The sequence below is a fragment of the Cydia strobilella genome, chromosome 1 (assembly GCF_947568885.1).
Source record: "Cydia strobilella chromosome 1, ilCydStro3.1, whole genome shotgun sequence".
Taxonomy (NCBI): Eukaryota; Metazoa; Arthropoda; class Insecta; order Lepidoptera; family Tortricidae; genus Cydia; species Cydia strobilella.
Genome location: NC_086041.1, coordinates 8,122,885 through 8,145,634, shown reverse-complemented (window position 1 = coordinate 8,145,634; position 22,750 = coordinate 8,122,885). Strand labels below are relative to the sequence as shown.

The window sequence follows — 22,750 nt, the reverse complement described above, 5'->3', positions numbered from 1 at the left end:
TTTGGTCCAACCTTCAGTCCAACCCCAGTCACGCTAAACGCACTGTTCAAAAACGATTACAAAATATATACGTAACCGAATTTTGAAACATTATGGATCGATTCATTGAACCTACTTAGCAATTTGTTTCAAGGTGAATACTTTCTTCATCCGCCTCTCCATCGCTCTAATATGATAGCATCTCTATCGTTCGAATACGCAACCGCAGCAGGCCCTCAGGCCTTTATGTCCTGGAAACTGTCAGATTCAATAACACGTTTTGGAACCGACCTTATAGTACTTAACTGTCAATGTCACTGTCACGCAGGTACGTGAGCGTAGTTACGTACGTAGCAGTTTAGAGTTTAATGTACATCGTTCTTGTGTTATGTTAGCGAGTGAGGTAAATTTTGAACCAGAACGAATTGACAAAAAACTTTTCAGAATATTTAGTACACGTGTATCGCTTCAGAGGTCAAAGAACTGGTACAGCTAATGTATTCACTCATGTTTAATATAATTTAAAGACTATTATTTTAGTGTGTATTAATTAAATATAATACCACTTCAAGATATTTTCAACTAATGTATTTACCTCGATTTCTAAATTCAGTCATTAAAATAAGTACGGGAAGAAGAATGACTTCACAATTACCACTGTTCATTGAAGGCGAAGTTATCAAAGGTTTTGGGAGAGGATCTAAAGACTTGGGATGCTCAACAGGTCAGTGTCGAATACATTTTTGGTTTTCTCTATAAAGTTATAATTCTAAAATCTAACATCATCACCATCATCAGTGCCATCATCATCTTCATCTTTCTCGCGTTGTCCCGGCATTTTGCCACGGCTCAAGGGAGCCTGGGGCACAGAATAAATAATAGCACTACTGTACAGAAAGGAAACTTCCTACAAATCCGATCTTTGACAGCGGTTCAGGGTCGAATCATGTTGTACCTTTCTAATATATGGCACTATCCCTTTCGGCTAATTATGGTTGTCAAAATTCAAGTCATTATCTGTGGTTGTGCACGCAAAGAGACGTCAAGCTCTGTGTCAACCCTAATAATTGCTCGAAGCAATGCTGGTCCGAAAGGATCCGAGTTTGCTTTAAGCAAGGAGTTTCGCACTGGGGTCCGCTTGGCAACTAATCCCAGGAATTGGCGTGAGCACTAGTTTTTACGAAACCGACTGCCATCTGATCTTCCAACCCAGAGGGTAAACTAGGACTTATTGGAATTAGTCCAGTTTCCTCACGATGTTTTCCTTCACCGAAAAGCCACTGGTAAATATCAAATGATATTTCGTACATAAGTTCCGAAGTGGTTTCGAAAAACTCATTGGTACGAACGAGCCTCTGGATTACAAGTTGCACGCTCTTACCGCTAGGCACCAGCGCTTCTGATATAATTCTAAAATCTAACGATTCTAACGTTATATTATAATTCTAACTTTGATGTCAATTGTTCTAGTAATTAACCATTTATCGTCAGGCGACAAGCAAAACTCACTAATTACTGAAAAAGAATTAAACAAAAATCAACCTTATTCTTTATGAACTTGTGGTGGTACTTAGTGACTTTTGCTTGTCACCTGACGTTATAATAAATAGAAATTTTGTAATAAATAAACCTAATTTTCATAATAGTGCGGCGGTTTTTGGTCTAGAAGTCTTCTGGAAATCGATTTTCGCTCATGTCGTCGCAGACATGGACATATTTGGTATCAGTGCATTCAGTGTGATGTCCTGAACTCAAATATATGAGATGACAAGCGCGAAAGTGGTGGGGGTAGTTGCTGTGACGTCAAAAAGTCGGCAGTACAGTTTTTTACTTTTTTAGGATTCCGTACCCAAAGGGTAAAAACGGGACCCTATTACTAAGACTCCGCTGTCCGTCTGTCTGTCACCAGGCTGTATCTCATGAACCGTGATAGCTAGACAGTTGAAAAAAGTACGGAACCCTTGGTGCGCGAGTCCGACTCGCACTTGGCCGATTTTTTTTAAATCATACCATGTGGGGTATCAAATGAAAGGGCTTTGTGAGTAGATCACAAATATATAACATACTGTAACATTTTCACTACTTCGTCTTCTTCGTAAGGCCTAGTTTCCCCTCTGGGTTGGAAGGTCAGATGGCAGTCGCTTTCGTAAAAACAAGTTCCCACGTCAATTCCTGGGATTGGTTGCCAAGCGGACCCAGGCTCCCATGACCGGGACAACGCGAGGAAGATGATGGCATTCAATTTTTTCTAATTCAAATTGGAGGATCAATTATACAAACAAATACTACACGCGATTACATAAAGAATATTGACCAGGTTTTGATTCCCGGTTATGTATGAGAGTTAAAAAAAAAAGTTTTAATGTCATTATTATTAAATCTAAAATCGACGCCATGGTTTCTAAGAACAGACTTCGCTATCTCTCATAGTTTCTGACATTTCCATACTGACCCATTTGGATTGATCACCCTGTATATTTTTAATATTGTTCCAGTAAGTGGCCCATTCCGTATAAATAAGTAGCAGTCCTCGCAGTTTTCTATTTTTCGACCTTTTTAGTAAAAGAAATGGTACACCAGACTGACTATATGTATAACTTTATTGTATATGTCAATTAAGTTGTATGAATACATGTATTTTTTTTTCACATTTAAATTGGAAACTTCTATAGGTTCCTTAGCGACATCCCCGGCACGAATGCACTACTGCACTGTTTATTATTTACGATTATTTCTCATACTAACTAATTACCTATTGGTTATTTTCTCTAATGATCTGTACCTCATAGGGTTGCAGTATGTGCCGCCCTAAGTGGATACTTCTTTTTGACATTAGTGGTCCGCAGGAACAGAGAATGTGCATTGCAGTCTCCTCTGACTCCTGGCAGAACCTGCATGTCGCATCCTGTTTCTTCCCAATTCGGAACATGTGTTTGTTCAACTTACAGTGTCCACAGTCAATATTCTAGTCACTGCGCAGGTTTTATATATTTTGAGCCTTAGAAGCTCCTTAGCAGTTTTGCCGTTGAACCCTTTGATTAGAGCTTTCGAGTGTTCTTGTCCTTTGACGAACTTCCACCAATCGATTGCTCTCGTTTTTTCTATGTTGCTGAGCAGAGAGTATGCATCCCGTTTTGTGATTCCACAGAACGGTTCTGGGCCGACCAGGGATGTGTCTGCGCCCTTTCTAGCAAGTTCGTCCGCTTCTTCGTTTCCGTTAATGTCGGAGTGCCCTGGTACCCATCTAAGTATGACTTTGTTGGAGTTAGCCAGTGCATTAAGGTTTGTTTTACAGTTCTGGACTAGTTTTGAGTTTGACTCGAGGGAATCTAGTGCCAGCAGAGCAGCCTGGCTGTCTGAGTTGATGTAGATATGTTGGTGTCTTAGGTTTCTATCCAGGTTAATCTCCGCACATTTGTTGATGGCGAAGACTTCTGCCTGGAAGATTGATGCCCGTGTGCCCATGCTGACGCTAGCTCTGAGCTTAGGTCTCTCACCATAGATCCCACATCCTACATCATTGCCTTTCTTGGAACCATCCGTGTACCAAATATGGCTTCCCTCTTCGACGTACATTTGGTCGTTGGTCCATTTGTCTCTAGGAGGGATTTCTACTGTGTACAGTTTGGTAAAATGACATTCGGTGTGCGTGTCATCAGTGGGCATGCTAAGGGTTCTATTTGCAAAAACCCAGGCCTTTAGTTTGGTTAATGCTAGAGAGCGCCATTTTGGCCTGTTTAGTGTGCATATTCTGTAGACGCACTGCTTGGCCTCCTTTTGCACGTGCAGGTGGAGTGGTATAACGTCCAGCAGTGCGTCTGGGGCCGCTCCCGGTGTCGAGGAGAAGGCGCCTGTTGCGGTTAAACAAGCCGTGCGTTGCAGGCTGTTTAGAGTATCTATCGCCGTCTTTTGGCTGGTTTTGTTACACTAGACTGCGGAGGCAAAGGTGATAATGGGCCTCACTACCGCTGTGTACAACCACATAGCAATTTGGGGTCTTATGCCCCATCTTGCTCCTGCCATTCGACAGCATGACCACGTGGCAATTTTTGCTTTTTGTATAATATTTCTCAAGTGAGGGTTCCAAGTTAACTTTTGGTCGAAAGTGACCCCTAGATACTTGACCTCTTCTGAGAACGGTATTATTTGTCCATTAAGTCTTGGTTGTGTAAGCTTTTCCAGCTTTCGTTTCCTTGTGAATGGTACTATTACAGTCTTGCTCGGATTAATGGACAAGTCATTTTCTCTACACCATTTGAAAATAGTGTTTAGAGCTCCTTGCATTAGGTTGGAAATCGTGTGGAGGCAAGGGCCTTTGACAATGACTACCAGGTCGTCGGCATATCCCTGTGTGTCATAGTCATGGCCTGACATAATTGCAAGAAGTTGGTCCACTGCTAGGGTCCATAATAGTGGGGATAGAACGCCTCCTTGTGGGCACCCTTTTGTGGTATAAAATTCATGCTCTATTAATAACACTAATATATTTTATATATTTCAGCAAACTTTTCCTTGGAAGTAGTAAAATCTCTACCAAAAGGAACAGAGCCTGGCGTTTACTATGGGTGGGCGCAGATTGACTCTAGCCCTGTCCATAAAATGGTTACCAATATCGGCTGGTGTCCCTTTTATAACAACAAAGAGATGTCAATTGTAAGTATTCAGATTATCCAATGTTATAAATCCACATGAGAAAGATTTTGTGGCAACTTAAAGATGTCCCGTCAATTTAATAAATTCAGGACTAATTTGCCTTAAATTGTATGATAGTTATGTTTACTTAAATACACATAACGTAAATAAATTTTAAGTGGTTGACAAGATAACAGAGAGCCTACTGCCAACATTGAATAATCTAAAAACGTTATCTACTTACCTCTCTGTTGCTCGAGTAGGCAAGAGTGATAGAGAGGCGGGTAATGATTTCCGGTTTTGGTGGTAGGCCCCCTAATAACGGGTTCAATTTCTCATTCATTCCATTTACATAATATGCAGCTTTATTCTCTAAATGTGACTGACGTTCCACTGGTAAAGGTACATTATGGCGGTCGGCGCTTACGCTGTTATTAACGACACTCCAATACTAAAATGCGGAGCTACGCGACCAACCGCCATATGGTACCTTTACCCATAGAATGTCACAATAGTACATTTCGATGCTAGAGCGGAAAGTATGTCATTACTTCACGAGTACCGAGATATCTTGCCACGAGCCGTAGGCGAGTGGCAAGACTCGGGACGAGTGAAGAATGACATTTCCGCACGTGTATCGAACGGCGTTTTTAATACAGTTGCGATAAAATAAGAAAAGCAACAAGTAAGTCCCACAGGGCGGCGTGTTGTCTCCTCTTCTTTTTTCTATCTTCATAAACTCTATCACTTCCAATATTTTGTCCTCCTACCACCTTTACGCTGACGACCTTCAAATCTACTCTCAGGTCTCTGTTACCGATCTATCACAGACTATCTGCGCCATGAACACTGACTTGGAGAGTATTTTAAATTGGAGTAAACGTTACGGTCTCAAGGTTAACCCTACTAAAACTCAGGTTATAGTCATAGGTAGCTCAAAGCTCACTGCCCGGATTGATTTAGGTTCTCTACCTGCCATTGTGTTTGACGGTATTCAGATTCCCTACTCTCTCCAGGTAAAGAATCTCGGTGTCATGATGGACCAGAGTCTCTCTTGGGTACCTCAGGTGAATGAGGTTAGCAGGAAAATGTTTGCTGCAACTGCATCACTCGGCAGACTCCGTAATTTCTTGCCTTACGCCACTAAGATTGCGCTAGCTCAATCCCTCTTATTGCCCATATTAGATTATGCCGACATTTGCTATCTGGACCTTACGGAGGACCAGCTGAATAAGCTCGAGCGCCTCCAGAATCTCGGTATAAGGTTTATATTTGGTCTGCGCAAATTTGACCATGTGTCACAGTTCCGTTCTCAGCTCAAGTGGCTTCCTATTCGTCTTCGCCGTGACTCTCATGTTCTCGCCCTTCTCTATGGCATTCTCTTTAACCCCGCTACACCACCTTATCTCAAAGAGGGTTTCAAGTATCTCTCTTCTATCAGATGTTCTCAGACTCATATTCTTGCTCCTCCCTCATCTACTTCTAAATTCTATAATAGCTCTTTTACCTTCCGGGCTGTTCGGCTGTGGAATGCTTTACCAGTAGAATTAAGATTAGCTAAATCTCTCCCCAGATTCAAAAATCAGCTAAAACTATACTTTCTATCTCTGCCTTAAGTTGCCATTTTATATATTGTATATATACTTGTATAAATATATATTATATACGTATATTGTATTGTATATTTATTTGTGTGTTAGGTTTTGTTTTAATACTTATATGTATAAGTAGTAATTGTAGTATGTGTGTTTGTGTTTAATAGTCTCCATATTTAGCTCTTTGCACTACCTGTTGACTTTTGTATGAGTTCTACATTTCCTGCTACCCAAAGGTTGTCTGGAAGAGATCGCTTTTTAGCGATAAGACCGCCTGTTGTTACCTGGTTCTATTTTTTTTTTAAATATTCCTTTGTAGTTTTACTTGTATGTAAAATGTATAATTTTGGTGCAATAAAGAATATTTACTTACTTACTTACTTACTAATATTAACACTCATCAATAAGTAGTCATGAATTGGAACAAGTAATAAAAACTTTTATAAAAAAAAAGATAAACCGACTTCAAAAAGGATGAAATAAAATATTATCCTTTTTAGGGTTCCGTGTTTAAGTATATGCGTTACCAACTGATATGTTTGAAGTCGGTGCCAAGCCAAATTTTAAACCAGGGATTTTGGTGCAATTCGATAAAGATGCGGCTATATAAGTATGTACGTTGGATTACCTAATGCAGCGTACTACGTAGGCGAACAACACGCGAATGCGAAGCGGCGCGGCACGGTGCCTTAATTAATCCTTTGATACCTATATAGAAGTGTCCTACGTGGGCGATCTCGTTGCGAACGCGAACGAATTGGGCCAGCCGCGCCGTGCCGCGTCGCTTCGCTTCGCGTTCGCGAGTGTTCGCCTATGTAAGACGCAGCGTTACACGACGACAATAAACGAACTTCCTGTACACCTCAGAACAGAACACACGGTTGAACCTTCTTGGCGCAGTTCGTACCATGCTTGTCGGCACGTTAGTGTAAATCTAATACGTTTTGTCGTCGTATTTTTTTAAAGAGCATTTCTTACTAATTCTTAAACAGTCATAGCACGCAAGTGTGGGATTGGGACTGAGTTATTTTCTGTCGCTTATCCAGAGGACTACATTTCAAAATATAAAACAATTCAAGGAACCTTCATGCAAAATTTCAGCTAAAGCGGTTCAGTTGTTTAGCCATGAAAAGGTAGCAAAGAGGCAGACATAATTGCTTTCACGGTTATAACATTTGTACAGTTGTAATGGGATTTATAGACATAAAGCTGATTATTTTTGACTGGTATTGTTACTACTTGGAGTACTTGGCTTGGCACCGACTTCAAACATATCAGTTGGTAACGCATATACCACTGACCCAATCCCTCAAACCCCCCGATCACTCAACCTCACAGCACATCAACCCCTAATCACTGAACCCCTCAACCCTAAACCACCAACCCTTCAACCGCCATTCCCCGACCCCTAACCCCAGACCCCTTAACTCCTAACCCTAACCCCCAATCCCACTCCCAACCCCTCAGTCTCCGACCCATCAACTCACCTCCCCTCAACCCCCAACCTCAAACCCCCCAAACACTAATACCCTCTACCTTCACCTCTCAGTCTCTTTGGTTGTTTCCAACACTACCTACATCAAAAATCATAATACACATACGAGGGAAGTTATCAGTAGCCTTACCACGAGTTTGACATTGATATATTCGCTATCGTGTGCGTAACTTACTGTTTATGCATCTCGCTCGTACTGGCGTATTAGTGTACAATGTAAGTTACGAAGAATATTTAGTGCCAAACTCGTGGTTAGGCTACAGTTGCACTACATCAAATTGGTGGTTTTGGTGAGGAAATGCTTGAGTTACTTTAGAAAACACCGAAATTACCATACACGTGCCTTTAAAAATTAAGGAGTTCCCTCAATTCCTCACGGATTCCATCATCAGATCAAAACCAAAAATATTACGAAAACACCTTGGATAGGTAACTTCTTTCAAACAGAAAAAGAATAACTCAAATCGGATCATGGGTGCCGGAGTAATCGCTGAAATCATTATCATCAAAACAATCATCATCATCAGCTCCACTTCATCAAATTGGTGGTTTTCGAGAAAAAAATATCAAGTTGCTTAAGAAAACGACCAAATCACCATACATGTGCCTTTAAAAATTGAGGAGTTCCCTCAATTCCTCATGGATCCCATCATCAGAACAGCACCAGATTAATGTGGAACCACCTTGGAGGTAGTTCCTTTCAAACAAAAAAAGAATTGTTCAAGTCGGACAATGGGTCTCGGAGTAATCGCTGAACATCCTACATTATAAAAATCATCATCACTACCTTCAAAACAATCATCATCATCAGGTCCACTTCATCAAATTGGTCGTTTTCGAGAGAAAATGCTCAAGTTGCTTATGAAAACACCCAAATCACCATACATGTGCCTTTAAAAATTGAGGAGGTCCCTCAATTCCTCAGGGATCCCATCATCAGATCAGAACCAGATTAATATGGGACCAACTTGGAAGTAGCTCCTTTCGAACAAAAAAATAATGACTCAAATCGGACCACGGGTCTCGGAATAATCGGTGAACATACATAAAAAAAAAAAAAAAAAATAGCCACAACCGAATACAGAACCTCCTCCTTCTATGAAATTGAAGTCGGTTAAAAATTTAAAAAAATTGGAAAAGTAAAAAGCACTAGTTCGCGAAAACCAACTTTTCGCACGCTAAACAGCCACGAAAAGTAGCACTTTTTGAGCAACTGTATTAAAAATTATGTTGGTGTTAGATGCTATTTGTCTATTGCTTAAATGTCAAATGACACACTTGATGATGACTTGATGTCACACAACTTAACTTATCCTTTGATAAATGTTTGCTTTCTAATTTCTGCTGATTGCACAATAATTCCCTTCAAAGACCTACCTATAGCAATTTGGAACACAAGATTTAAGTCTTTATTGTTACTTATCTTAATTACAATAGATGGCAATCGCATGTTCCGAGATAATAAATGTGTCATGGACATAGGTACCTGTTGTTATGTTACTAGATAATCATTAATTAATTAACAAATTATAATTATTATTGTTGGTCTTCTGAATTAGATAGGGATGCACGCACATGGGGTTGCATATTACCTACTAGATAATGTAACACGTAGAAAAGTACTGATAAAACTGATAACTGACTGATAAATAAAAGAACATCTTAATTTTGCCCTTGTTCCCACTGCCCGAATACGTCGGCATAGATAGGCCACTGCAAATATAAGTTTGTGGAGCTAAAGTAAATTGTATTTCCTTTTATTTTCAGGAAACCCATGTAATGCACAAATTTGACACCGACTTTTATGGTTCAAATCTCAAAATATGTATAGTTGGTTACTTGAGAGGTGAAAAGAACTTCAAATCTTTGGAAGACTTGATAGAAGCTATTCAACAAGATATAAAAAATGCTGACGAAAAGCTAGAGCATACAGATGCAAAAAGTTTAAAAACAGATACTTTTTGGAACAAAGTACAATGAGAACTCCAAATTGAACACCTTTACGTAGTTGAGTACTTTTACGGATTACGATTTTATCATTTTGACTGCGTTACAGTGTAAATAAACTACGGTAACTCATAAGTAAGTTAAGGTAAGGTCAATCAGGGACATCAGGGTAGGTAATTTCGTCAGCCGAGATAATTGAGGTAAATGTGTTTTCTTTAGATTATGTACTTACAAGAAAATGGTAAGTGCAGAGAGAGTTATGTCTAAGGCGAACTTCCGTGAGGTGTTAAATATTTCCGTGGTGAAATTGCAATTTGCATTCGTACCATGCATTCTCTTGTAATTCTAGACTTCTAAAGAAATACATAATATATAATATAATATATATAATATGTTTATTGCTTTCACATTGGTAAAATTACAGATGTTCTTAATCGATAATGTATCACAACATGACACCCTGTAAGGGTATTGCAATTTTATCTATCTACTCTAAACTAATACATATGTAAATTAAACACAGAGATAACATTACACAAAAGTTATACCTATCTAAGCTATGTATTACTTATATGTCTATTTATGGTATTTATTACAATCAAAATATTCTTGTATAGAATAAAAACAATTACTCGTTAAATAATTTTTCAAGCAGTTAACAAATTTATCATATTTTTGCTCTCCCGCTATTTCCTTTGGGAGACTATTGAAAATTCTTATTGACATATTATAGGGGCTCTTATTACTTATTTGTAAGTTACTGGCGGGAAGGGCTATTTTATTTTGGTGTCTTAAATTTAAGGTACAAGTATTATGACGATCTTTAGCTTTTAAATATAGGTCAGGATGTTTTCTTACAAATTTACATGTTTCTAATATATAGAGGGATTGTCGCGAAGAACCGCGAGTATCAAGCAGTTGGTAAGTTGCACAACAAATAATTTATAGATTCTATATATCTTCAACCCTGCTTGCAACACTAACCTCTATATTGTCGATGGACATTAAAAAAAGAAGGTTAGTTCAAGAAGGAGGGAAAAACAATGTCAGACAAACAAATAGATAAAGTTGTGTTGAGTGAGTAATAAAATAAAAGAATAGATTACCAGCTGTGGTAAGTTTCCTATACAATTTCTATTCTCTAATGAACCGTAGAATAAAGCATATAACAAGTATTCAAGTCCGCACTGGACGGTTGTGGAACAGCAATATGTAGTACAAGCAAAGTCGAGTGTGATACTCATTGCAAGTCAAGTCAATATATCAAGTGAGGCAATATCAGGGCAGGTTGTAAGGGGTTGGAGGAGACCTGTGGGGACCTAAATGGTTCCAACCAAATATGACTCGAGTAAGGGTATGTTACACAAGCGATCAATGTAGTGATTGCACACCTTGCCATGACCCCGTGTTGTGGCAAGATTAGTTCCCCGTGATGTCAATAGCTCGTCTAGGCGAGGCTAGACCGTAGCCGTGCAGAAGCCACGGGTCGCTCGAGTCAGATTACAATGTTAATAAATGTTCACAAAGTATTATGTAAATATTGCAGTTCCAAAACCTAAATGCAGATACTTTATTCAATATCAATTGTTAGTCTTGTCGTCTATTACATCCTCATCAATAAACGCGGCGACAGGGATGGTAGAGTTAAAATATTAAATTTTTTAAAGTACGGTCGGCAGCTTTCTTGGTTTTTTATATTACTTAATATTCTAATACACCTTTTTTGTAATATGAATAAATCTGCACTATTTGTGCTATTACCCCACAAATTGATCCCGTATTGGAGCCATGTCTGGGTAAATGCATGATAAGCACTAAGAGCCGTTTTTAACCCTGTGGTTTTTTTAATATTTCTGAGGGCATAAGCAAAGCATGATATTTTCAAGCTAATTTTATCTATATGCATTTTCCAATTGATATTCTCGTCAATGACTATGCCGAGGAGATTGCAGTGCTTTATTGGTTGAATTTGGGTATCTAGGTAAGTGAAATCAAAATTTAATGGGGTTCGTTGATGGGGTCGAAATTGAATTAAATTTGTCTTTTTTAGGTTTAGTTGTAGATTATGATCGCTGAGCCATTGAATTACGGTATCAAAAATATTATTTAACTTATGAGTTAGATTGTTACTGTTTGAACAAGAGAATACTATAGATATATCATCGGCATATAGGAAACATTTTGTATATTCGGTATTTATTATTTTTGCCAGATCGTTAATGTAGATTAAGAATAGGATGCAGCCTAAAACACTGCCCTGAGGAATAGAACCTGTGATTTGTCTTTTTTGTGAAAATGTTTTTAAAAGAGAGTTAGTTGTTTTGTTAAAATATTCTATTTCTACATACTGTATTCTGTTTGTCAAGTATGATTTGAACCAGTCATGAGTTGTTCCACGGATTTCTATGCCATACAATTTATTTAGGAGAATATTATGTTGTACTCGGTCATAGGCTTTGCTCATATCAAGTAAAAGCCCAAATGCATATCTATTACATTTAAGTAGGTACCCGATTTCAAAAAAACTGGACAAGTGCGAGTCGGACTCGCCCACCGAGGGTTCCGTACTTTTTAGTATTTGTTGTTATAGCGACAACAGAAATACATCATCTGCGAAAATTTCAACTGTCTAGCTTTCACGGTTCATGAGATACAGCCTGGTGACAGACAGACAGACAGACGGACATGTAGTGGTCTTAGTAATAGGGTCCCGTTTTTACCCTTTGGGTACGGAACCCTAAAAATAATACGACCCTTCAGACTGAACACGTAAACTGACTAGGTACCGTCTGGCCGGGGATTTGTAAAGCGACCGGCGGTTCATCGACTCTCCGCCATACCCCACATACAAACGTTTTCTTATCCACGCTTTCAATAAAAAACATTATATTATTCGGTTATTTATATATATCCATACACATTGACCTGTATGCAATTACAAATCAACAATAATTTACTAATTACTAATATCATGAGCTTAATTATTTATTACTTAATGCAAACTTTGAGTTGTTTCCTTATGCTGGCTAGTAGAATTCACTTTTAATGATGATTTTGAATGATAAATAATAAATATTTATTAAAATATTTGGTTTGATATAAAGTTAGTATTTACCTCAGGTTGGTGTGGTGAAAAACTGTGTTTCACTCGGTGGCAAAAGCCTTTTATAGGTAAATGTTATTAATGTAACATTAGTACCTATTATGGATGTAGTAATTTGTTTACACCGTATTGTTAAATTACGAGGAGGTATTTAATATATGAATTGTTGTTTTATTAATACAGTTTATTTTAATAGTTAAGTTTACACCTAACCGTACCGTTACCGTTCGCTTCAAGTTGGCAGTTACCTCCCGGTGCGCTTCCCCGCGCCTATCCCTCTGACGCCTTATCCACTCGGCCACCACAACTTTACAACTACTTTCATTACCTACATTTAGTACAATCACAAAAATTATAACATAAAATAAGCATTAAAAAATAAAGTACACGATTATCTTCTGTCGACAGTAATAGTAATAATAATTGTACCTGTGACATTATCATATTTTAATGGTCGCCGACTGCCAACTTAAAGCGAAAGGTATTAAGTACACAACAATTTCGTAAGAACTAAATTCATTGTAAGAATTTATAATTCCTTAAATGTGATAGTTTTATACAACATTGTTACAAAAATACACTACTTAAGTGAAAATAAATCGATCGTTTCATTTATTATTACTGAATAAAACATTATGACTCCCTATAAAGATTACAATATGCACCATGGTCTAGATAGACCATGGTGCATGTACAGTAGGCGCTCGTCAATCCGGCAGTTAGCGTCTTAAATGGCCCGCTCTATACTCGGTAGCGTTTGTATTCGTGCTTTTATTTCCCATACAAATCCACTAATCCGGCAAAGGGGAAAAAATCGGATGCCGGATTACCGAGCGCCTACTGTATTGTATCAATAAAATTTCAATCTTAGTAATCTGATTTAAAATTCAAATTAGATTGGGAAATGTGATGTCTTCAAATGAATTACTAGAACTATTTTTGCATTTAATGGAAAAACCGATTTTTAAAGTTACTTTGGCACTGTTCATTTTTGTAAGACTGTTTACACTAACACAATTTAGTGTGACTCGCGCGGGTTGCATTGTAGTGTGTGTATTGTGTAAGTGTATTTGCTTAAATATAAAGACCTATGTAACCTATTATTATTCAGTAATAAACATCTATTCGAGAATGGTTGTTTCATAATGGTAACAGTACCTAGCAACAACAAAAAAATGTCTATTGTAGTTGTTTTTCTATAAGATTAGAAAAATCGTGTCTCTTGTGTAGGTAATTTATTATTTACCGTTTTTATTATTGATAAGGGAAACGGGTAAACTTATTTATGGTGGTGAGGTAAATAAGGTGATCGAAATAAATGAAGTAATGTATCTACATTACTTCATTTGAGTGATAAAGTTAGGAATTTTTAAATCATGAAACATATACATATCCATGTTTCATGATTAACTCAAAAATTCCTAACTTATGACAAAAAACTCAATTACGACATTACTGTTAATTTGCCCAATCCCAATAGAGTCATTGCGCTAGTTTCCGTCCATGCTCTAGTTTTCGTCCGCTTGACGGATTAGCAAATAATATATTTCATTTTTAATTTGCTATATACTTGCAAAATATAATTTTTATGTAGATAGATATATTGTTTAGACATTGAGGATTGCAATAAGTCCATATTTGTGCAGCAATGTAGGTTTATATTCAAATTTCGTCAAGTGGACGAAAACCCTACACTTTTAATACGCGAGCTTGATTAGTTCCCGATTGGACGGACTCCTGAGGGCCTACCGCGAACCACGTTCGACGTGTTGCCCCTCTGTCGCACTTGTAAATTCGTACAGTAAGTGTGACAGAGAGGCAACACGCCGCGCCGAACGTGGTTCGCTGTAGGCCCTGTTTCGTCGGATTGTCGTATACTTACTCAGATCCGATTGTGACCTAGGTACTTAAATCCAGCGAAACAGGAATCCGGCGAATAGGGAACTAACTAATCACGAGCTTCCTTGCAAATATGTGAGGCACGAATCTGCATCAGTGTGATAACTGACAAATATTTTTCCAATAGATTGGGTACGGTGACCTGACAGCTGTCATCACAATAAAATTTAAGGTAATAAATTATAAGGTATTTGAAAAATACAAAGCTAGACAAAGTTGTCTCAATTATTTAACCTTTTGTGTGCCCCATTTTTTTTTTAAATAGTTTCCTCATACGCGAAACGCATTCCGGTAAGGACTACGAGTAAATTTCGAAAACACTGTTTATGCCAATTACCTTAACCACCTAATTACCTGTTCATCCTTCCTAATTCTAGGTATTGACATGCAGGCAGTGTTTACTTTTGATTGAAACACCAAGTCCCTTTGAAAAAGCCTTTATTTGTAATGCTTCAACGGATCCATTTTAATGAATTTGTAAAATATAACTCCTTCATACAACTGGAAATAAAATGCAAATCTTAAATTAGGGCTCTCTCTCCAGGCTTCTCAGTGTTGTTTTCTCCTAAACGAACATCCTGCAACAAAACAAAAAGATTTAATTAGAAAAATCTAGTATGGTCTATATTTATTAACCTTAGTGTCTCTTATATTTTCATTGCTTAGTTGCACAATCAAATGCAACTGAAAAAGAATCAAGTATTTTTATTATGTCATGCAATACTGGCATCACTCAAATTCCAATCCAATGTATGTTTTTGTAATTGCATGAAAAGCACAGGACATCAAAGTATTTAAAAGAACCAGGTTAATTATAGCATTTTATAACCTTTGATTCTACATAGTTCCAATTTAAATTTGTACATTAACATGTTTGCTGTGGCACACACAATACAAGATAACCCAAGAGGGTTATGCACCATATTTTAGACTAGGGCTCGCGGTCGAATCCGTGTTTCGTTTACACGTTTCGAATACCCGTCTCCGAATAATACGTAAACGGTTTTCTGGCCCGTTCCGCACGTTTAATTAAGAAACGTGTATTTAAGACCCGTGTACACGGATAAACGGGTATTCGAAGATACGTATCTTATTTATCCGTGGCTCCGGACACGTCCTTGACGATAGTAGCGAAGGAACGAACGCCAGCTACAAATGAATAGACAAAAGATTCATGACGAGTTTCTGTCATATTTAACCTTATTCCGTGGAGTCGTAGAGTCGAAATTTAATAAACGGTTTAGAAAACCCTTTCTTGAGCAGGTAGTTTTTGCTTGCAATAGGTATTACGAGTATTCACGCTTCTTATCAAAGTAGTATTTTATATAGCACTTTAAATAGCTACTTTTTTTTACGTTGCGGGTTAGCAATAAAATAAAATAAAAACCTGCTAGTACCTATTTAAAAAAAAATTAGAACCATCGAGTTCAGTATGTAGGCAGGAAGTCAAACTAATGTTCGAAATTGGCATTAGGTAAGTATTTATAAAAAAATAAATTTTGAACTTGCTTCTTTATTTTTAGTTTAATTTGAGAACATGATATGAAATTATATTTTCATTTCTCATGCTCTGAAAGAGGGTCATTGTTGTTCTAAAAGGTGCGCAGAAAATGATACGTGTCTGCACTAGAGCATTTTACGTTCGAAGTACGATATTTTTAATTTTTTTACGATAAGCAATTGAAATTTGAGTTTAAATGGATTTGTTATACAATTTCCATTGTGATACTTGACTCTCCATTCCATAAATAACGATACTTTTGCCTGAATTTTTAATTGAAAGTTCCCTCAATAAATACTATAAAAATGTATTATTCGTCATGTTTTTGAAAAAACACATGCATTTTACTTTCCTCGTATTCGAAATGAAAAGTAGAGTGTTTAACTCGGGTGAAAGGCATCATTTCTGCCTCGGACTATTGGCGCTCTCACTGCGTTCGAGCGCCAAGACACCTCGGCAGAAATGACTGCCTTTCATCCCTTGGTTAACAATCTACTATTCTTGTCATATAATGTAGTGTAGGTACACCTTATAAAACAAAGTCCCCCGCCGCGTCCGTATGTCTGTCTGTATGTTCGCGATAACCAGACCTCACCTATGAATGAAGTTTTTCTTTGGGAATGTTTATGTGTATATTTTGTTAAGGTTTTGTTTAAATTGGTAGAAATATGACAATGTTTGCTAATGAAGTTAGAAAAAATCACGCTGGCCAGGAGCTTAATCGGAAACGCTGCCCAATCTATTTGAGATATAACGACACAATGTATGGTGGAAAAAAGTCTACAAAAAAGTGCGCGATGGCTGTCTGTTTATATTTTAAGAATAATTAACCCATTATTAACTTCTAAAAAAACCGGACAAATGCGAGTCGGACTCGCCCACCGAAGGTTCCGTACAAAATTTAATTTTAAATTTTAGTTGTTATAGCGGCAACAGAAATACATGTGTAAAAATTTTAACTGTCTAGCTAACACGGTTCATGAGATACAGCCTAGTCAGTGGTGACAGACAGGTGGATGGAAGTCTTAGTATTATTGGGCTTCCGATGTGAATACTTGTTACAGAATGTATTTTATTATGCTTGACTCTCCAAGCGAAGGTCGCTAGTTATTAATAAACATTTTAAATCAACTTGATAAAATTGCACCTTCTCAATAAATTCTAATTGTTTTTGCTCTAGGTACCTCTTACCATAATAAAGCGCTTTTTAGTGCGGCGCGGCTACAAAACAATGGAAAACATTTTCTTGTGCAGATGTTTTGACCTTATTACAACGACATAAAGCTTATAATTCGCGGTGACACTTGTGATAATAGTTTGGGAACCTACATGTTTTCGACGATGACAAACAAAAGGATATTGGAAAACAATGGATGGATGGACCATTTAAGTTTATTACCTGTACGCTAGTGAGAAAGTGACCAAAGTGAATTATGAATGATTACCAATTTAAAGACCTATCTTAATGTAATTAGCAATATTATCGCAAGTTATCCAAGGTAGTATGGGTTTTTATGGTTCTTGGGTAAAATTCTGCTTTTCATTTGAGCATGATTACTCGATAATCCCGCTTTTGTGTACCTAACTTGTTTTGCGCCGTTGGCAGGTTTGTTGTTTTCGCAAAGCAGTAATACACCTGAGATAAAAATAACCACGAAATAATTAAACTGTTATTTTTAATGAATATTGTATTCTGTCTGCACACCTATTAATGAAAAAATACAATACCATAATGTAATTATAAAAAAAAAACTATGATCGATATCAAATTTATGTAATTAGCTTAGAAGCAATCGGTTTTATTAAATGATATAAATAGTTTAAAATAAAAATGATATATACCTACTATTAAACATAGGAAGATGGCTCAGTACCTATGTTTTATCAATACGGTTAAAAACAATTTAAAAAAAAGTAATTGTGCGGTTTTATGAAACCACGATGCAAGTGAAACTTTTTTCGGATTGTAGGCATTTAACTAAAAAATTTCGGAAATTAATTCGAATTACGGTATTAAAATCGCGGTTTTAATGTTAACTTAATAAATTGGGGCGATAGAAAAAAACTTTTACTTTAAAAATCGTACGACAAACGAATTCATCTGAAGTCAACATAATAATAGTGGAAAGTGGACCTTGTTACCATTGTACATTGGCTCAAACTGGTTCGGAGTATTCAGACCCGTTCGGAACGGTCTTAAGTACCCGTGTAAACGGAGATACGTGTCTGAGATACGTTTCTTGGGAACGTTCCTTCGAAACGTTTTCGAATCCCGGCGGTTCCGTGTAAACCGGGTTCTTAGTACCGCCGGGCTTAAGAACACGGGTATTCGTTTCGGCGTGTAACACGGATACCGGGAGCCCTATTTTAGACTAAAATTTTTACACAGGAGGCTTATAACAGAGCCAATCTAGAGCACCAATCTAGAGCCAATGTACAATTGGGTGCCTTAACCAAGATCAGTTCTCACTTAACCTTAAAAATCCTAGGGCAGCCACTGATTAAAGAAATTAATTATGATGGTGCTTAGAACATTCATGCGGAAGACACCTTTGATACCTGAGTTACTTCAGGCCAGTGCATGGAGAATGCAATAATGGGGCCCATAGACATCACATTTTCACTGCAATATGTGGCCGGCAACTATTGGTGTCTTTCTCTAACATGTGAGTAAGAGAGGGACACCAATAGTTGCCGGCCACATATTACAGTGAAAATGTGGCAAGTCTTATAAGACCCAGGGCAATTTATGCGCTTTTGAATTTGGCACTTCCTTTTATAAGAGTGTGACATGCTGCATGGCTCCATCTGCAGATTTTGTAGGAGCTGAAGCATCTAATTATTTGTCTAGTACACACATTGAGAAACCGTAAAACGAATGAGTGGCTGAGACAACAGAGCAAGGTCAACTATGTAGTAAAACGCTTGGCCAGTTTGAAGTGGGAATGGGCTGGTCATATAGCACGAAAGACCAGTTCGTGGAGAAAACAACTACTCGAGTGGCGACCATGGGGAGAAGAGCGTCCTCAAAGTAGACCCCAGATGCGCTGTACAAATCGTCAACAATCCCAAACTCACAAGCGGTATTGAACCTTTAAGTCTATGGAGAGACGGTGCAAAATGAAGGAGGCAAATACATCCAAAGAGTAGAAAATTGCTAAAGAGAGACCCACAACACAGGCCTTATTGAGTTTTCTGTGGGACTAGGTAGATTTGTGTCAGATTGTCATAGTAGTTATTTATTTATTCTAAAATATACTTAAATTGGCGATGGAGTAGCAAGGAATCACAATTTCCTAAGTGTGAGTTTAAATGAACATACTTAACAATTTGGAATGAAAACATTAAATATGATACTCTGCACCACTATTAAACTTGCTATAGTTCGTTTTTTTAGCATTAGAAAAAGGGTAAACAAAATAAATAAATTCTTCTTCTTTCTAATGCTAAAAAAAAACAAACTAAGATAGAAATTATTGGACATTCCAAATAAACCTGTCAAGTTTATTTGCAAAGGCATGTAAATCTAATAGAAGAGAAAGTTGACAACATAACATAACCAATATTACATTTCCATAATGTTGTGAAATCAACATGTCTCAACATTCATATCTATTGTTTTGATCCTAATCAATACAATGATATCACTTTTATTTTAACCTTAGATGAATCTGAATAATGAAAAAATGCGACACTCTTACCTTCAGTTAGTCTGGCACGACCTCCAGTGGGCTGGCAGAGTATCGTCGAGCAACCGGCGCAGACGACCACCCTTTGAGCGTGACTGAATACCGTCGTGATTTTGTAGCAGCCGGGGCATTTCACATCCATAAAATATGAGTTAGGATGGGGCACCAGCCTCTTCAATTTATGCTTCCTTCTCTCCGAGGCGGGAGTTGGGTGCAATAGGTCCACTGCGAGCTGAAACCGTTTATGTTGAGGTTAGTTATCACACATCACTCCCGTCCGATACAATAAATCACACCTATCCGGTCCATCACAACTGAAATAAACTACGGTAGTTACTAATATCTTCCATATTTCTTTCACGCGGTGAACATTAGCAGTAGGTTTACATTAGATATCTAAGTGACATGTCAGAAAGGCCATGTGTAGCACGCATTTTCGACGTAATTTTAGTTTATTTAGAAAGATAGGTCACTATGACAGAACTTGTTAACGTTTGTAGAAACTAAATGAGCGCAAAACTAAATCACAAAACTGTATCATTGTTTAATTTAGACGAATAAATTTTATTAAATACACACCGGCATGGTTACAGCTTTGATGCAGAACCGGAAAAGGAACAGCGTCGAATGGACCAAAGATAATAGAGGGATTCATAGACAAATTAAGAACGCGTTCATTAATAAGAATAATTCATAAACGTATAAAATTAAATATAGTTGTGTAAAATAAGTGTTAATTTATCAAAAATAGCTGAATAATCCTTATTTTATCTTTAATAAATCAATGATAATATAATAATTTAGTTCATAACTAATCCTTTGTGATTTTAGCAATGACTGCAACCAGAGATGGGCAAAATGTAATCGACTAACGATTAACGATTAAGATTACAAGAATTAATTGCGACTGACGATTGAAAACGACGATTGATCAATCTTAGTTGTATAGAGTGCAACTAATTTAGTTGCAACTAAATTAGTTGCCGATTGATTTCGGACAACTAAATTTTGTAATCGACTAATTAGTTAGACTATTTTCTCGCGACTAATGTTAGAAGCAAATTGAATAGAATACCTCGGTATGGCTATGTTGACAGACTGATTAGGACATCTTAACGGATGTTTAAAAATAAAATAGTCATGTATTACTTACGATATTTTGACCGTTTCTAAGGAGTGAGATCTGTTCTCACTATTATTTTATTATTATTATTATTATTTGTAATGCAGGCAGGCAGTTTAAACAACTGATAATGCCTGTATCCAGAGTCATAAACCAAGTTCTCAGTGTTGAGTAGAATTTGCTTTGTGCTTATCTAATTTATTCTTAAACTCATTGACACTTTGGGCCGCTACTACATCCCCTGGGAGTTTGTTCCAAGCGTTGACCACTCTGTTGCTAAAGAAGTGTCTATGAGGATTATTGTAGGACCTGTGAGACACCAGCTTATACTGATGACCTCTCAGACGGTTGTTACTATTGCGTTCTAGCATCTTATGGAAATCTTTAAGGTCGTAGTGTTGGGTTAGTATTTTGTATGTCTCAATCAGATCTAGATTTTGCTACTAAAGTAAGTAAGTTTAATGACCACACGTTGAAAACAAAATAGACCGCGTAGATAATAAACAACATGCAGATGTGTCATTCAATAGAACGTGTTATTTTTAGAAGATGCGTCGGCACTTGCACCAAAATGCAACAAACAACTTCCAGTTCCAGGTAAGTAGGATTATCCCATTGTTTTGTCACCGCGTGACACTAAAAAGAGTTTTACTATTGTCAGAGACAGCAAAATATTGATAGTTTCTATGTGTAAGATTTACTCTGTATCGTATAATTCAAAGTATTAATAATGCACCAACCTACTTTATTGTTTGCGATTTGTAAACAATGCAGTTTTTCGCTATTTGTCGTTATTACCAATATATCGTTATAATAATATTATGGCATTATTTGCATTGTCATTCAAGCATTTCTAATTAAACATGTATACATAATTTTAGCTCAATCGGATGAAGATATCTGCTTCAAAATAAGTCGCAAAATTCTACCCAAACTAACATAGTTACAACATACGAGTACCTCCGTATGTTACATACATACGTACTTGTAGTTACATATTGCAAGATAAAAAATGCAAAAACGGGCGACTACGTAGTTTTAATATAGATTTAATCGTGAAATTTAGTCGATTGAAACTAAAACTAATTTAGTTGTTAGTCGAACATTCTCACAACTAATTTAATCGCAACTAAATTAATCGCGATTAAAAAATGACGATTGATATTTTTAATCGATTGATTAGTTAACTAAAAGATTAATCGATTAATGCCCATCTCTGACTGCAACACCATCAATCTACTATAGTTGTCAGTAAAGGTGCGAAATTAAAATTTATTTTCTATATGTCACTTAGATGTGTCCGCGTAGTCTGGAGCGAGCTTATGGGACGATAACCCTTCGCGCCTACATTTTTTAAATTTGCCGCCTTTTTCTACTGACAAGATTTGCTTGACCGACTATAGTTCAGGACTGTCTCATTTCAAACATAGACAGAGAGAATCATACTATCTTTGTCTAACACTAGTACTAGCACCCAAAAGAAAAGGATGAGTATAGTTTTTTTTGTTCTTATTTACTGACGATTTGGTTTGACCAACTATACTTTACCCTGGCCGCACACGAACGGAATTTTCATTCGGTTTCCGTACGAGAATGACAGGTGGGAACGGGACGTCGTTCTACAAATGCATAGCGCTGTCTCGCTTGCACATGTCATTCCGTACGGAAAATTCGGTGCGTGTGTGGCATGGACATAGACCTAGCATTACTAGATTCATGGTATGTGGCCAGGCGTATCTGTTCACCCGTCACTGTCAATGTGACACTGACACCCACAGTGAGCGACG

General features: G+C 37.3%; 2 protein-coding genes across 2 annotated transcripts; one reads left to right on the top strand and one right to left on the bottom strand.

The window, feature by feature from the left end:
- Window positions 1-378: 378 nt before the first annotated feature.
- On the top strand, window positions 379-13,883 carry LOC134756172 (putative riboflavin kinase). Its single transcript, XM_063693002.1, has 3 exons — window positions 379-703; window positions 4,481-4,632; window positions 9,469-13,883. The coding sequence occupies exons 1-3, from the start codon at window positions 565-567 to the stop codon at window positions 9,679-9,681; spliced, it is 504 nt and encodes a 167-aa protein (XP_063549072.1). The 5' UTR covers window positions 379-564; the 3' UTR covers window positions 9,682-13,883.
- A 1,188-nt stretch (window positions 13,884-15,071) lies between these two features.
- LOC134756162 (small ribosomal subunit protein eS27) lies at window positions 15,072-20,545 on the bottom strand. The gene is made up of 3 exons (XM_063692995.1): window positions 20,420-20,545; window positions 19,853-20,072; window positions 15,072-15,228 (listed from the first exon to the last, which is right to left on the bottom strand). Exons 1-3 carry the CDS (start codon window positions 20,423-20,425, stop codon window positions 15,200-15,202), a joined length of 255 nt encoding a protein of 84 aa, XP_063549065.1. The 5' UTR covers window positions 20,426-20,545; the 3' UTR covers window positions 15,072-15,199.
- Between the last annotated feature and the right edge of the window lie 2,205 nt (window positions 20,546-22,750).

Coding starts and splice junctions, on each gene's coding strand:
- LOC134756162 (XM_063692995.1), bottom strand. Junction 15,229..19,852: donor TCGTGCCAGACTAACTGAAG/GTAAGAGTGTCG, acceptor GTTTTGTTGCAG/GATGTTCGTTTAGGAGAAAA.
- LOC134756172 (XM_063693002.1), top strand. CDS start 565: ATGTATTTACCTCGATTTCTAAATTCAGTCATTAAAATAAGTACGGGA. Junction 704..4,480: donor AGACTTGGGATGCTCAACAG/GTCAGTGTCGAA, acceptor TATATATTTCAG/CAAACTTTTCCTTGGAAGTA. Junction 4,633..9,468: donor ACAACAAAGAGATGTCAATT/GTAAGTATTCAG, acceptor TTTTATTTTCAG/GAAACCCATGTAATGCACAA.